Source organism: Cnephaeus nilssonii (genome assembly GCF_951640355.1).
Source record: "Cnephaeus nilssonii genome assembly, chromosome: 2".
Lineage (NCBI taxonomy): Eukaryota > Metazoa > Chordata > Mammalia > Chiroptera > Vespertilionidae > Cnephaeus > Cnephaeus nilssonii.
Window position 1 is genome coordinate 85,520,227 of NC_137073.1, and position 17,790 is coordinate 85,538,016.

The following is a 17,790-nucleotide window of genomic DNA, read 5'->3' on the forward strand; positions in this document are numbered from 1 at the left end:
TTGCAAAACTGGTCTTTAATGTATTTAAATTAGTTTATAATGGAGAAGTTGTTTGCTATAATTCCCCTCAAGTATTGTTAAACATTTACCAAACACGGCATTACAATGCGGTTAAAATTATTAACAAGGGTACCAAAGTAGAGGATTTTTACTATAATCCCTTTCCAGTTTTTGTCATAGTATTACTTAGAGACAAGTAAATACATCCATTCATTTCAGCAAAATGTCATGTTCTACGCAAAGGTTTTGAACATGGGCTCAAGGCAGCCAGATAATATCTCTGAGTTCTGATAGAAGATAATATAACAAAAATGTGTCTTTGATTCAAGCTTTATTAAATTAAAACTAATCCAATTGTTCAATCTTCTATTTGCATCTTTAGTTCAAAGATCAGGAAATATTGGGTTGAGTCATAATCTGGCCACTTACCTCAATGGGAGACTCTAAGCAAACCTCCTTCCTCAGCTTCAGTTTCCTCTGGCAACTGAGGATAACAATCCTTCTCACCCCCTCCCCCACTGCCTATTAACTCAGGTTCACTGTGTGCATTCCATTGAACAATAGCTATGAATGGGCTTCGTGAGAGGGAGGGGAGGGAAAGGCTTTGGGGAGAATTAGTTTTTGTTTCCAGAGGACAGATCATCATAGTCCAACTCATCATTAGAGTCCCAGATGTTGCTCATGGACATAGCCAATTGCCAAAGAACCCAAGGCGCCCTGGGAGATTATTTCCATGTGGCCTGGGGGGGCCAAGTACGTTAGTGGGATTAGTGGCAAACATGGAATTCAAGCTCATAATTACATTGCAAGTTTAAAGGACAGCTGTGCAGGAAGAAGCCAAGAGCAGAATAAGCATAGATGTGGTTTGGATTTATTTTTTTTCTGTTTGTCAAATTTAATTTCTAGTTCTAAAATTTACAGAAAAAAGAAAGAGAAGGGTAAAGTCACGTTTTAAGATTTTTTAAAGTTCTAAAGATAGGGGGGAAAAAGGATCCCACATGGATTGAATGCTTATATAAACTCAGATTTGGATTTCATGAAGTATAGCCATCTCTAGACCTTTTCAAAATTTGGTCAAAATTGAATTTTAAAGGTCAACAAAGTACATAGTCATGTTAAGGTTTTCTCCTTCCAAACTAAGTTTAAAAAACTGACATCTATTCCTTTTTTTAGTCTTTTGTAGTAAAATATGAAAAAAGAATAGGGTATGTTTCATAAGGTGTATTTTCTGTAAAAGTAAGTATATTTCAAGTTAAATTATCTACTCATTGTATATAGGCAGGCTGGAGATTAAGGTTCTATTTACATACCATGGTGGCACAATGTAGTACTAAATATTTTACAGGCCAGAAGTCAAAACAATTACAGTGTCAATTAGGAAATACTGTTTCTAAGGATTCTGGTATGACCATCTATAGCCAGTGAGCGAAGTCTTTGCTGGGTTGAAAGGCGGTCCGTTATGGATGGCCTTGTTTATACCGTACTTAGAACTCCTCATTAAAAAAGCATAAGTCATTTTTTAAAAGGAGTATAAGTGGGAAATAATCCAAAAATGGGAGCCAAGATTATACAGAATAACTTCTACAAAAAAAGAAAGAAAGAAAGAAAGAAAGAAAGAAAGAAAGAAAGAAAGAAAGAAAGAAAGAAAGAAAGAAAGAAAGAGAAAGAAAAAAGAAAAACAAGTACACATAGTTGAATTATCAGAATTTATCTAGAAAATAGGTAAGTGGGTACAAATGGATGATTATATCCAAATACTTGAGATATATCATTGCAGAAAATGAAAGGAATTTTAATGGCTAACGTTTGAAAACATAGTTAAAGTCTAAGCAAAGGAGGTCAACAATGACATCGCTTCCCAACTTAAAATGATTAGAGAAAAGGTCAAATGTATTTAGAAAACTATCACGCATTTCTTTTAGCTTTGGATTTGGCAAGTCAATAGGGTTTATAAACAGTCTCGCCATGAATTTGGTTGGCCAGAGGGGGGGTAAAAATCCCATTTTCATTTAGAAGCAGAAGCTCGATGCAATTACTCTAGCCCTGTGTCTTCTCAGTGGACTGCACTCCCTCCCAGTGGTGTCTGGCAGCAGCACTGGTTGAGTAATATTTGTGGGGTGGGTACACTTGTTTCTGTGACCTGCTCCATCATTTCAGTCTATATTGATCATTTGAGATTTATTTCTAAGGTGACAGCGTAATGTTTCTCAGACCAGTACTACAGTGAAGCTTAGTGAAGGGAAGCACAAACTGCACGCCCCTCCACTATTTCGGAAGCTATAGCCAAAGATAATGCCCCAGGTAACTCCCTTTCCTTCCTCTATGGAAGCACGCCTGGCACTAGAAGGCATTCGTCGAGGAGTTCAGAACAGGAAGGGCCTTCAGCTTCTGACTCAACCTTCAGCATCCTCAATCAGAAGAACCAATTCAGGCCTGTTTCCATTGCAAATAACCTAATTAAAAAACAAAAAATAAGTGAAGAGTGATGAGTGGTTCTAGTAAGCTATGAAATGTTTCTAGATTTTTCCACAAACTGTGGTCCACGCTCCTAGAAAGGTACACATTCATGTGGTCCCAGAATCCCATTCTCAGTAAGACAAGCCTCGTTCGATCTGATACTTCTGAGACCTCATTGTCTCAAGCGGAGCATGGGTCCACATCCTGAGGGGAGGTGACGCCTCATCCTGTGTCTCCTCTCTGATCCAGAGACAAATTTGTGCACTAGCTTCGTGCTTGAGCTGATCCTCCGGTAAAGAGATGAGTTGGCACAAATGGATGCATATTATCCAAATATTTGAGATACGTCGTTGCATGAAAATAAAAAGAATTTTAAAGGCTAAAGCTTGAGCAAAGGAGGTCAGCAGTGACATCGCTTTGCAACTTGAGTTGATTGGAGAAGAGGTCAGGCTTGAGCTGATCCTCCAGAAAAAGCGTTTCTAGCCTTGCTGACTGCCGTTAGGCAGAACGGAACTGGACTGGCTTTCCCCCTTTTCAGAACAACCACAACTGTGTGTAATGGTTATCAACGTATTCTCTAAGGCTTCTTAAGCACTTGGACGGTAAGAAATGTTTTAATGAAAATATACGTAACCCAGGAAAAATGGTGTGGGGTGGTGGAAGCTAAACCAAGTGTGAAAATGGTAAAATTAAAGAAATTTGCACTTGGGCCTCTGTGCGGTACTTTTTTTTTTTTTTCTTCAGTCCAGAGGTAGATTGAATGTGAAATATTTGACAGTTGAATATACTTTCAGTCCCGCCAATTTAGTCTGGTGTAATGTAGCATATTAAGTATTATTGTACTGACAAATAAACCTCCAAAATTAAGTGTCTTTAAAAATATACGCCCATTTTTCACCAAGTGATTGTGCAGGGTAGTATTTAGGAAGACAGGGAAGCGCTTCTGCTTACTCTCATTAAGGGACCTGGGCCCTCCCAGCTTGTGGCATCAGCTGACCAAAGAAGAGCGCTGGAAGGAGCGTGTGGGAGGAGTTATGAGCCAGTCCTGCAAGGGAGCTGCAATATTTCCACTCACATCCAGTTCCATGGTCAAATGCAATTGCAAGGGAAGCATAGAAAAGAGGACTTCCCATATGCCCAGGAGCAAGTGGAGAATCTAATTTGGCAGACAGCAAGCAGAACTTGCCATGTTTATGGTCCGGATTGGTGAGTTCTGTTCTTTTCCAAGATCGTTTGTCTTTAGTCAGGGTTGTATACAAAACCATTTCAAGGAAATGTGAAAAATAGCATTACTCTTCAAAAATCATTGTTGACGTAGACCTCACAGCCTCTTTGGCATCTCTCCGCAATGTCTTAAAACCTCTGGAGGATAATTTGCAAGCATGTATATTTCACCCAATATAAGAAATCACAAGGAGAGCTCATCTTAATGTGCCCATAACAGAACAAGATGTATGCTGTTTAGTGTAAGGGTTCATATCTTTGTTTTTATTCTTAATGATATATTTTTAGAGATTGCAGAAGAAAATGATTGTTTATGGAAGTCATAGGATAATATTCCTTTTTAAAAATATATATATATTTTATTGATTTCAGAGAGGAAGGGAGGAGAGAGAGATAGAAGCATCAATGATGAGAGAGAATCATTGATCCGCTGCCTTCTGCACTCACCACACTGGGGATCAAGCCCACAACCCAGGCATATGCCCTGACCAGGAATCGAACCGTGACCACCTGGTTCATAGGTTGATATTCAACCACTGAGCCATGTAGTCTGGACTAGGATAATATTGTTATAACTAGAGGCCCAGGGCACAAAATTCATGCATGGGTAGGATCCCTAGGCCTGGCCAGCGATCAGGGACTATCAGGGCCTTCCAGCTGCCAGCTGGGGCCTTCCTTCGTTCTGTATTGCCCCCTGGTGGTCAGCGCACGTCATAGCAAGCAATCGAACTCCCGGTCTCCCTGTCAAACTCCCAAGGGGACACTTTGCATATTAGCCTTTTATATATATAGATGGTTGTAACTTTGGTAGGACTAAAGAAATGGCATCTAAGGCCACACAGCTCTCTGAAGCCCTTCTCTGTTCCCTTTTACCCCCACTGAAGTAGAAAACCCATCTGCTTGGATCCTTGAGGTTAGAATCTGAGTAATATCACTTTTCCAAAATAGATTTAATAGTAGGGAGTCTGAATTGTTTCCTGACCTGTATGAGGGAGAGTCCAGACCCAGAGGAAAACATGTGTATGAGTTTTCATATTCATGAGTGGAAAGAATAAGATTTGTTATACTTTTCAAGGCTATTATAATAGAACTATTACAGTTTTTGTTTTTAGTTATCATCTTGCCTAGATTTATTTAATCTATTTTATATATTATTTTAAATTGTAAGTATTTTCACAAGGGAATTCGTGATTTAATACTTCTTTTTTTATTTAATACTTCTTATTCATTCAATTAAGTCATTTGGCAATTAATTCTTAATAAGTCTAAATGCCTGAATAGCTAGGGATGTCTCTGAGAACCACATTTCAAAAAATCCACCCCCTCGAAAAGAAAATCATAACCTTTGTGGAGACAGGTGTGGTTTGAAGCACATCCTTCTTCAGACCTTCAAGGTGACTCTAATATCCAACCTGGTGGAATCACTCCCCACTCCTCCAGAACAAGTTAATAATCACTGATCTGGAAGAATAAACATGTACAAATATAAAGAAAAATTCTGAAAAATATGAGTAAGTTTTGGAAATTAGGGAGAGAGAGAGAGAGAGAGAGAGAGAGAGAGAGAGAGAGAGAGAGAGAGAGAGGAGAGAGAGAGAGAGAGAGAGAGAGAGAGAGAGAGAGAGAGAGAGAGAGAGAAAGAGAAAGAGAAGGAAAGAATGAAGGGAAAAAATAACCTCTATAATACTAATTTACCTTTTAGGAAAAAATATGGTACTCCATTTTCACTTTCAGCCATTTCATTGTTTTTCCTGGCTAGCATTGTCTGAAATGCAGGTTTACTGTGAAACTAATGAAGATCAAGCTCAGGCCCCTAACTAGCCTAGGCCATTTCCAAGCTCGAAAAGGGAGGAGGACGAGCCACTTCACATAGTTTTAAGTTTTGTAAAATTTGCAAAAGTAAGAAATTTTTTTTTGCATTTTTAAAATCGGACTCTCCAAATTGCATAACCGTCATGTGCCATAAAATCTGGAACCCACCCTTAATTCCATGGCTGATTGGTGGTCAGACAGGAGTTATTATATTCAAAATAACCCCTATTAACATGCCTCTTCACACACCAGCTTTCTTAGTGCCTTTCCAGAGGATTCATTCAAACAAACTAATGAACCTCACTGGTGATAAGATACTTTGTTTAGAAAAGTGATTCCTAGCCAAAATAATAATAATAATAATAATAATAATAACATTCATTTGAAGTAGAGCCATACATGCTTCCATAATAAATAATAACCAGGTTATAGTAAGTAGTGCTGAATCCAATGATATTAATGCATTCATAATACAAATATTTACTGAGCAGCTACCATGTGCCAGACACTATTCTAGATGCTGGGATACATTAATGAACAAAACAGATCAAAATCTCTGCATTTGTAGAGCTTACAATTCAATGAGAAGGGTAAAATAAACAAAATTTTTAAAGTTTATCAGAGGCTGATAAATGATGGGAAGAAAAATAAAAGGAAAGGAGACTAGAAAAGGCTAGGCAATTGGTGTGGCAATTTTATTTTACTTTTTTGTTAATCCTCACCCAAGGAAATTTTTTTTCATTGCTTTTCAGACACTTAGGTTTGGGTGTTCCTTAGTCAGAAATCTAAACAACGTTTGGGTTCGGATAGTAAATTTAGTAAAGAAATAACCTGCTTTGTTTATGTCAGCTTTTCTGCCCTGGATTGCTTAACTTTACTTTTTTTAAATTTTTTTAAAATTTAATAAACCTTTATTGTTCAGATTATTACAATTGTTTCTCCTTTTTCCCCCCATAGCTCCCCTCCACCCGGATCCCACCCCACCCTCTGCCCTTACCTCCCCCACACTGTCCTCATCCATAGGTGTACGATTTTTGTCCAGTCTCTTCCTGCACCCCCCACGCCCCTCTCCCCCTGAGAATTATCAGTCCACTCCCTTTCTATGCCCCTGATTCTATTATATTCACCAATTTATTATGTTCCTCAGATTTTTAATTCACTTGATTTTTAGATTCACTTGTTGATAAAATATGTATTTGTTGTTCCTAATTTTTATCTTTACTTTTTTCTTCTTCTTCCTCTTCTTAAAGAATACCTTTCAGCATTTCATATAATACTGGTTTGCTTAACTTTAGCAATAGGGATGTCTCTCTTAGTCCCCCTCAAGCTAGGAGGGTACCTTCCATTGGGGTGATTTACTTCCTGTATTTGAGGAGACAAAGGAGGGTGAAGTTGCCCTTCTTGTATAGGCTGCTAGTCAAGCAACTTTATTTCAAAGTAACCAGTATGCTCTGGTGGGATATTTGGGGATGGCCTGCTCTGGGCTCCAACAGTATTTACTTTGAATAGGAAACCATTAGGGGGCGGTAAGCAGGAACTCACAGGGATCTGTGCTTTACTGCTCTGCCCATGCCTACTCTTCCTGTGAGATCCACACATGAAAACAGGATGCAGGGGAAAGGAATGCGTGCTTGCTTGTTTTGTTCTAATCACAGAGAAGCCTGAATGAAATTTTCAGGTAAATGAAGGGCTACAACAGCTACAAAAACAGAGACTTTCCACTGTCAGTACATATTCCAGTTAAGTATGTATTTACAACTCGAGCTATTGATCATTTCCAGAGAATTGCTGCAAACAGGGACCTTCGTCTGCTGGCTGCAGGCTTTGCCTCTACCTCCCAGCACCGCAGGCACACATTAGGTCCCATTTGAGATCCCTTTCTAAGCAGAGTTTCCGTAAAGAAAAGTTTCATTTGAGATAATCATTTAAAAATAACCTATAAACCTCAAACAAAACAATTCTAGGTTTGGGCTTTCAAAGTTTTAGATCTAATAAGCATTTTTTTTTTTTTTGAGAAAAAAAAATGGCCTTATCCCATTTCATTTGGCAAAAACCCACTTAAGCAAGTCCAGCTTGTCCCTTCTGGTTTCTGGTCCAAATATCAAACTCACGCTACGATTTTCATCTTGAATCGCTTTATTTCCCTATGTTACTTGGGAGCGTCATTGATGAGTCAGAAACAAATGTTTCCAGAAATCATCTAATATTTCTACTGATAAATAAGCATGCACCTTTCACCTTTGTTCCAGGCTTTTGTTTATAAAATCCATCTGTGAAAATAAAGGGTAAAATGTTCCTGTGCTTAAATGTTAGTCCTCTGTGCAAATATCTATATTCTGCAAGCGAACATGCATATTTCGCTTACCTGCATAATTCACTGACGTGGCTAAATACCATGTCCTCTCAGGGCATCCCATTTAAATGTGAGATGCAGATTTTTATGGATCAGGGAAGATTGCCACTTGCGCCTATCATTGTAAAATACTATTTTCTACAGTCTCAGCTCTGTGGTTAATCTGAGCAAAGTAAATATTAAAATAAAGAATTTTGAGAAGCAGCTTTTGTTAACTCCAGAGAAGCTATTTGATCCTCAGGGAAATCTTGAATGAGAAATATCACTGGCATTAGTTAGGAACAGGTTTCCTAGTTCTGTGGCGTTGATAACAATGAATAAACGATGATAAAGAGAAATCATATGTTTTAGTAATTATCCAACTTTGGTTACACTTAAGCTCAAGGATGAACCACCCATCTCCCCCCCCCCGCCCACCCCGAGTGGCAAGCACCAAAATGGATTTTGTTATATAACCAACTGCAGGGGTTTCATTATACAGGGAGATCCGGGCACAGGAAAATAAATAGCGGTGTAACTGCGACCTGGAGTCCCCAGGGTACACCCAGTTGCTGGAGACCTAAGGTCTGAGAGGCTGTTTCTGCTCATTATATTCAGTGGAGTCCCACCCAGGCTGCTGGTACCTCCATGTCTTCCACAGTTCCCAGCAGGAAATTGTTCTTTCTCCTCAGTGAGGAATATCTAGAGAAAAATCAACAGTCTCCACCCTCTGCCCCATGTTATCTCCCTGGAACTGTGGAGTGGAGTGGAGATGTAAAGGCAGCTATTTAAAGTTGTAAGAATGATCTGACTCCAGCGTCTGTCACCTCACTGATGGTCAGGGTTGACTCAGGTGATGTGACTGACCAGTAATCAGTTCTTTTTCTCTCTCGTCTCTCCCTTTGGGTTCTTCGCAAAGAGGTGTACTCAGGTAGAGGGGACGACCTAGATGGCAAGACCCCTCAGAGGTAGAGAGCAATAACAATAAAAATAATAGCTGCTAAATATTGGGAATATACTAGCTGCCAGGCAGCATGCTGGCATTTTTTCTCTTCTAATCCATATAGTGGCCCTAGAGTTCGATATCCCGAAAAGGAGGCTTAGCAAGGTACAGTAAACGTGCCCGATAGCACGCAACTAGAACGTGGCAGAACCAAGAGTTGACATTTAACCTACATTTTCTGACTCCCATCCTAACAGGCACATTTTGGGTCTTTCCCCACCTCCCAACAGGGGTTGTATTAAAACCTCATCCCAGGATCAGCCTTGGTCTATAAGTTGATCCGAATGTTACTTTCAAAGAGTTAGCATTTGAAGTTGCATCCAGGTGAGGAAGCTAAGAGATGTTAATGGCTAACAGGAGGCTGTGCAATAGAGACAATCACAGGGCATTCTCCCAGGCTCTGCAATCAGACAGGCTGCGTTGGAAACCCACTTACAAACTATATAACCGTGAACCCATTGAACATAGAACCACTTCTCTGTGCCTCAACTTCCTTGTGGGTCAAATGGAAAGCATAGTGCCTACTGAAGGGTTACTGTGAAGGTTCAATGGGATAATGTATATGAAGCATAGAGCACAATGCCTGGCACATAGAAAGTGCTCCAAACGTTTTATTATCATTCTCATCATTCTAGTTATTATTATCACCATCATTATTATACTCAGATATTACTACTCATTGAATGAAGAAGTGTTGCCTTGATTTGCCCCAGACCTAACCATTCTCAAGGGGAACTCCTTAGTTCTAATGTTTAAAGTTGATTAGTAAGCCTTTTGGTGGGGAGGGGATAGTGCTTTGGTTTATTTATTTATTTTTATACTTGTTGATTTTCTTTTTCCATTTCAAAATCACTGTGCTTAGTTTAGCCAATAAAAAATTTGTAAGTATACAACTGAATAGTGAATAATCTTCCCCATCTCACGCCCCTGAGGTCAATGTTAAAAGTTGGTATGTGCCTCTCCCCATATTTCTGTATAATAAGATTCTTCTTCTGACACTCCTTACCTAACTTTCCATAAACACACTTAGCCCTACCTGTTAGGCTGAACCATATGAAATTGCCATTTTTATAGGTCCCTGCTATTGTTTAATAATATGACCCCTCAAGTTGAGCCAGACTAAATGTCCTGTTTTATACGCATGCCTTACTCATTCCTTCTTGGGTTTGCTTCTGCTGCTTCACTTGTACTACACACCCTCTGCCCCCATTCTCTTAGTTTTTTCAGGCTACTATACCAAATTGCCATTGATGGGGTGCTTCATAAACAGCAGAAATTTATTTCTCACAGTTCTGGAGGCGGGGAAGCCCAAGATCAAGGTCCCAGAAGATTCGGTGTCTGGTAAGGGCCCACTTCTCACATGTTGGAAGGGCCAAGGGAGTCAGCTGGGCCTCTTTTATAAGGCACAATTTCCATGCATGAGGGCTCCACCCTCCTGACCTCATCGCTTCCCCAAGGCCCCATCTCCAAATAAGATCACATTGGGAATTAAATTTCAGCATATAAATTTTGAGAGACACAAACATTCCGTCTATGGCTCCCACCCTAACTCTACTCTGTCTGGACATTTTTTATCTGCCCTTCAAGGAAATATATCCTTCGGCTTCTTAAACTTCCTTTATGTTCATTGTCTAAATCACATTCTCTGATTTCCTATATAACACAATTTAATAATTTATTATTTATATAATATTTAATACAGATGTGTCATGTTTTGTTCTTTTTCTTCTCTATGGCTTCATGTTATATTGCCTTATAGAGAAGTACTATGTTCAAATCTCTGTATTTATTCAAATCCTAATCTAAGGTTGTAGGAGAAACTATAAAAATTTGCTCACTGAATCTTTCATAATGCAGTCTGTTTTTCTGTAAAATCATTCACCAATACTGGCATTTGCTAATGCTTCTGCCTAGGGATTCTGTAATACTACTGCATTACTCTTTCTTGATAATAAATTTTTATTATAGGATCATTGAATGTAATGGAAATCAACCTTGCACATAACCTCAGATCCTGGACACACCTCCCTCCAAAGAGTATATTCTGAATAAACCTGTTACCAAAATTTAGAGTCATTCATTTCCCAGACCATTAATGATACTGATGTTACCTTACCCCAACACAATAGGTTTTCCATTTTTATTTATGGAAATTCAATTAAGGCTTCTCAAGGTCTTGTTGTTGTTGTTTTTTAAATAAAAGTTTAATAAAATATCAGTGACCATCTTTAGATCTGTAGTCTCAATCTGTTGGTAAGCTAAATTTTAGATTGACATAATTTTATCAATATTTGGTAATTACTTCCTATAAATTGTGTGATTTTATTTTTTGCATAATATTTAAGATGTTTACATGAGTCTTTTTTATATTTTATTTTCAATTATAGTTTATATTCAATATTATTTTGTATTGGTTTCAGATGTATGCGTAGTGGTTAGACAATCATATACTTTACAAAGTGGTCCCTCTGATATTTGCAGTTCCCACCTGGCACCATACATAGTTATGATACTAGAGGCCTGGTGCACGAAATTCATGCACGGGGGTGGGGGGTGTCCCTCAGCCCAGCTTGCACCCTCTCCAATCTGGAACCTCTCGAGGGATGTCCAACTGCCCGTTTAGGCCCGATCCCACCGGACATCTGACAATCCAGGACTGCAGGCTCCCAACTGCTTGCCTGCCTGCCTTCCTGATTGCCCCTAACCGCTTCTGCCTGCCAGCCTGATCACCCCCTAACCACTCCCGTGCCAGCCTGATTGATGTCTAACTGCTCCCCTGCCAGCCTGTTTACCCCCAACTTCCCTGCTCTGCCGGCCTGGTCACCCCAAACTGCCCTCCTCTGCAGGGTTGATCGCCTCCAACTGCCCTCCCTTGCAGGCCTGGTCCCTCTCAACTGCCTTCCCTTGCAGGCCTGGTCCCTCCCAACTGCCCTCCCCTGCTGGCCATCTTGTGGTGGCCACCTTGTGTCCACATGGGGGCAGGATCTTTGACCACATGGGGGCAGCTATCTTGATCTTGTGTGTTGGAGTGATGGTCAATCTGCATATTACTCTTTTATTAGATAGGATAGAGGCCTGGTGCATGGGTGGGGACCAGCTGGTTTGCCCTGAAGGGTGTCCTGGATCAGGGTGGGGTTCCCTTGGGGCATGGAGAGGCCTGGGCTAGGGGCCTGTGGTGGTTTGCAGGCCAGCCACGCACCTGGTGACCCAAGCAGAGGCCCTGGTATCTAGAATTTATTTACCTTCTACAGTTGAAACTTTGTAGCCTGGAGCGGAGCCAAGCCTCCTGCTCGATCCGTGGCTGCCGCCATTTCTGTTTGGATTTGTTTACCTTCTATAATTGAAACTTTGTATCCTTGAGTGGAGGCCTGGGCCCGCCAGAGTGTGTGGAAAGCTTGGCTTCCTCTGTTGCCGGGGAAACCCAAGCCTCCCTTCTGGTAGCCATCTTGGTTGGGGTTAACCTTTTGCACTCGGATGTCGAGTGTGACTCGACACGGTTAGCATCGGTAGCAGCTCATATGTCGAGCCACACTCGACACGTAGTTTCACCGCGGGGGGAAGGGGGGTTTTTGTCTATTTTTCCAGTATCTTTTCTTGTTTTCATTAGCATGAAAGGACAAGTAAAATGTAAATACCGTCTCAACTGATGCCACCACCTAAACTTCATCAATGGCATCTTCAAAGGCTATTTGTTTCTAAGACACATCAATCACGTGAAAAAGGTTAGACCAGTACACTAACTTCCAGGGGTAGATTATTATCCACTAACTTAGAGCAACGTTTAGATGGAAAGCTCCATATAATCACACCTCACCCTAACAAAAAACACAAAGATTGTGTTGTTTGTTCTAACAGAAAAATCAAAGGAGGAAGAAGAGAGACGATTTATATTTGCGAAACATGTGAATGTAAACCAGGTCTTCATGTGGGTGAATGTTTCAAAAAATATCACACCATGAAAAATTATAGAGATTAAAATTACTCTTTGAATGTATCAATAATTTGAAATATAAAAAAATCCAAATAAATAAGTTTGTGTGAAAAGAAACTTCAGTTTTTTATTCTACTGCCGTGCTTTGTAAAATCTGGGGTATTTAAAAAATTAAATCCCACGTAGAATAAAGAAATCGAGAAAAAAGCAAGCGAGTGCAAAGGGTTAATTTGCATACTCACCCTGATTTGCTGGTGGGCGTGGCTTGGCTGGTGGGTGTGGCTTATGTAGCAGAGTGATGGTTAATTTGCATATTACTCTTTTATTAGAGAGGATTATTGATTATATTCTCTATACTATAATTTACATTCCTATAACTATTCCGTAACTACCAATTTTTACTTCTTAATCCCTTCACCTTTTTTACCCTGCCACCCAACCCCTCTTTCCTCTGGCAACATCAGTCTGTTCTCTGTATCTATGAGTCTGTTTCTATTCCATTTGTTCATTTATTTTGTTCTTTAGTTTCCACATATAAGTGAAATCATATGGTACTTTCCATCTGTCTTATTTCACATAGCATACTCTACAATAGATTTTCCTTATTTAAGAACATGACCTCCATCTAGTGGACAACGTGATATTACAGCCTGCAAAGAAAAGTATCAAAGCCCCTAAAATATGCCATATTAAGTATTTTGTGACCTATTAAGATTTTTTCTCTTAATAGGTAATGTTAATTGTTTTAAAATATTTATCAGTATTTTTCTAAACATTATAGTGGAGAGTCTCTGTTAGTTAAGACTTGCTTAGTGTAATTAGAAAAATATAATAATAAAAAACACAAATTGCTGATTTAGGGGTTGTATTAATATTCACTCAATTGAATGAAGAAAACTAAACTAAAAATTGCACTCCTTTATTTCCTATATTTTTGATAAGGCATAGCAAGGAGGGGATACTCACTTTTTTTTTTTTAAATGGAAGAACAGACAAGATTGTGCATGTTCAGGATGGTAGGGCTATAGACAATGCATATACAAATGTTGTATTATATAATAGTTCACTTGAAGCCTATATAATTTTAACCAACTACAGGCCCGGTGCACGAATTCGTGCATGGGTGGGGTCTCTCAGCCTGGCCAGCGATCGGGGCCAATTGGGCCCATCTCACCCAGTCCCAATAGGGCTGGCCGGCCTGGGGGAGGGACCACGGGAGGTTGGCAGACCGGCCCAGGGGATGGATTGTGGGAGGTTGGTCGGCCGTGGAAGGTTGGTTGTAGGAGTGCACTAACCACCGGGGACAGCTCCTGCAATGAGTGTCTGCCCCCTGGTGGTCAGTACGTGTCATAGCTACCAGCTGGTCATCTGGTCATCCGGTTGTCCGGTTGTAATGGTCGCTTAGGCTTTTATATATATAGATGTCACTTCAATAAATGTAATAAAATTTAAAATAAATAAAACACTTTGTATCTTCATTTTCAAGGGAATAAAAATAAATCCTTTTTATGTGTTCACATGATTAAGTAGTCATCCTCATGCAGAAGAACTTCCATGACTACTGTCTTAAAACAGAAATCTCCTCCTACCCTCCTCCTATTCAGAGGTCTTGCATGTCTTTCAGATGTGTACTCAATGCCTTCAAAAGCCCTCTTTAAATAAAATAATACTCTTTTATAAGACTTTTTGGATATCCCAGCCTGGATTAATCTTATCTTCTTCAATTTTTGTATCTCAGTGTGCTCATATTAGGTGCTTAGTAAATGCTTACTTAATTAAGCATATCCACGAAGAGCTTGCCAGAGACCCCTAATATGTCTCTTTAATGAGTAGAGGTCCCTTTCCCCTGTGGCCTTCCTCAGGATTGCCAAAATTCCCACATACATGAAGTGGCACCTTTCTAGGTGAAACAAATGTTCCCAGTTTGGGTGTCACAGTTACTAGCACACGTTTGTGGTTTACATAATTATACATTAGAACTGGAAGAACTTCTGAAATAATAGATGATTGAATCCAGTTAGCTTAGTGACTTTGGTCAGTTAACTAACTTTTCTAGGAGCTAATATTCTTTTCTATAAAATGAGTCTATTCAACTAGATAATCTTTCATTGTCCTTCAAGGTCCAAAGCAATGCATTTATAAAGTGACACAATTCTAAGAAAATGTTAAATTGGAAGACACGTTTGTGACTGGTAAAGCTATATTATGAGTTTTTCCTATTTTTTTTTAACAGGTGGATTGATTTAGAGTCAATATTCTTATTTAATCATAGATTCATAGGTGATTCATGAAACATCCAACCGCTAGCTTTTTCTTCTACTTTGGCTTCTCATATTTGGGTTATAACACTCTTTATTAATAATTCCAATGGATAAAATAAAATAATGTTTTGAAATTAGCTGGCTAATAGTCTGGATAAAGGTTCTACTGAGGAAAATGTTAGTAACAACTAAACTTGAATTTATTTATTTATTTATTCGTTCAGCAATCTTTAACCACATACCTGAGCTATCACCCTCCTCTTGAAAGAACACATGTGTCTTTATTTTAATACTGGTTGATGTTTGACTAGAAAGCTCTTTGTGGAAAGTTTATCTAAATGTTAAAAACTTGTGTGGTTCTTTCCCCCTCAACTCTAAAATCTGTATTGCCAAGCACAGTGCCTTTCATTCATTCAGGCATTCATTCAAACCGCCTAGTAATGGTTTCTGAGGTGCTAAGAACACTCAGAGTCTCCATTTTCAGAGAGCTTACAGTCTAGGAATGGAGACCAAGTAGTAAGGCCTTCTATTCCTGGTTAATGCTACAAATAAGGAGTGGGAAAGTGTCTGGGGAGCACAAAGAAGGGCATTTCATGCCTTTCAAGCAAAGACTAAATTCTCAAGGATGGATACAATTAGGCAGGTAACTGAAGGTTTGACAGTGATAGCCTGACATGGTGGTTCAATATGAGTGTAGTTGAAATGCCTGATGGAGCAGGGTTGCAATGTTGAGGCTGGGAAAATGGTCAACTGTAATTGAAAATGGATTAATAGGACTCTTCTGTCTAGCCAAGAAATTTGTGCTTTATCCTGAGGACAATAATGAGCTACTTCTGAAAGGGTTTTAATTGATAAATTACATAGATTTATCATTTAAAAAGAATCACTCTTGGTACAGGGTAGAAAATGAATGTGAGAGACAAATTTAAAGGCTGTTATAATAATGTAGGTGAGAGTTGATAGAACCATGGACTCAATATATTGGCAGTGAATGGAGGGAAGTGGCTACAATAGAAATTGATGATTGGATAAGTATAGGTGGAAAGGGAGAAAAGCCAGCCCAGGTTTAGGGAAGCCATGATATTGGGTATATAAGAAGCACTTGTTGAATTGAACCCAAATATTTAGTCAATGACTATGTATGTGTTCTTTTCCTGAAAGGAATTCTGTACTTAGGGGAATTATTCTTTTCAGAATGGTTCCTTTTAACTAAAGTTGAGTTGGGGAATCTTTTTCTGCCAAGGGCCATTTGAATATTTGTAACATCATTCGAGGGCCTAAAAAATTATCATCTTAAAAATTAGCCTGCTATATTTGGTCAAACTTTTAATTAACTCACCACTAATATCTTGGTAGGGCCAGAGCAAATGATTTCGAGGGCCTTATACAGTCCACCGGCCAGATGTTCCCCACCCTTGGTAGAGAGACCTATGAATTGTATCGAGTTGGTTAACAAAAGTATCAGTATCCCAAAGCTTAGGAAGACAAGAGTATGAGGTCAATGTGTTTCTTTACTTTTGTGTATTGTAGTATTATTATTTTTTAACACCAGGAATCAGCTATAAATTTTCCTACTGTCAATTCCTAAACTGAAATTTCCCTTTACTAAAATGTCAACATGCAAATATTCACTTCAATGCCATTTCTTCTCCTTCCTTTATAGTTTTGATGTGGACAATGGCACATCTGCGGGACGGAGTCCCTTGGATCCCATGACCAGCCCAGGATCTGGGCTAATTCTCCAAGCAAACTTTGTCCACAGTCAACGTCGCGAGTCGTTTCTGTATCGATCCGACAGCGATTATGACCTCTCTCCAAAGTCTATGTCCCGGAACTCCTCCATCGCCAGTGATATGTAAGTACAAGAGTGAGCAAAGAGAAGAGGGAGCTTCTATAGGAAATCAAGTTAGTTTACCTCTAGAGTTGATGATGTCATAAAACCAATGATATTCCTTTGCCTGTATCATTTTAGAATTTAGAAAGTATGGTGAGGGAAAACATGCAATCTAAAGATAAATGGTATATTTAACTTGAAGACACTGTCACTCTTGATAAGAAACATTTATTTTCCCACAGATACATTGTCTGGGAAAAGTGAGAGTTAAATTTTTAATGGAAACATTTACACTTAAAACATCTATCTATATAAAAGTCTAAGCGAACGTTCGACTGTTCAACCAGTAGCTATGATGCGCACTGACCACCAGGAGACACTCAATGCACAGGCATGGAAACATGGAACAGACTGATGAATCTCAGAGGGAAGGGGGCGAAGAGAGGGTGGGAAGAGATTAACCAAATCTCTTATATGCATACTAGAGGCCCAGAGCATGGGTTTGTGCACCGGTGGGGTCCCTTGGCCTGGCCTGCGGGGATCGGGCCAAAACCAGCAGCCTGACATCTCCTGAGGGGTCCCATATTGCGAGAGGGCACGGGCCAGGCCGAGGGATCCCACTGGTGCACAAATCCGTGCACTGGGCCTCTAGTTAGCTTATATTCACGTTGGTCCTGAGTTTTAGCTACCCATGCATATTTTCTAGAATTTCGAAAAGCTTTAAGCTCAGTTTGAAAAACCCTGTGATATTACAGTACATAGCATTTTTAATATATCTCAATGGATGTGCCATACAGAATTAGCGCTGGTTTGACAGATCATTCGAGAGGTCTTTGTGGGGGTTTGCTTAAATTAAACAATTTTTGGAATATGAATTGCTAGAGGCAAGCACAGAAAATATTAGACAAACTTAAATATCATTTAAATGATGGTACAGCT

At 39.4% G+C, this 17,790-nt stretch overlaps 1 protein-coding gene across 1 annotated transcript in view; it reads left to right on the plus strand.

Annotated features, from left to right (window-relative positions):
- PDE4D (phosphodiesterase 4D) overlaps positions 1 to 17,790 on the plus strand; it is a 253,479-nt gene that overhangs the window by 35,694 nt on the left and 199,995 nt on the right. The window contains exon 2 of the mRNA XM_079792376.1: positions 16,681 to 16,872. Coding sequence (XP_079648502.1) covers positions 16,681 to 16,872 — 192 coding nt within the window. The remainder of the gene's footprint in view (positions 1 to 16,680; positions 16,873 to 17,790) is intronic.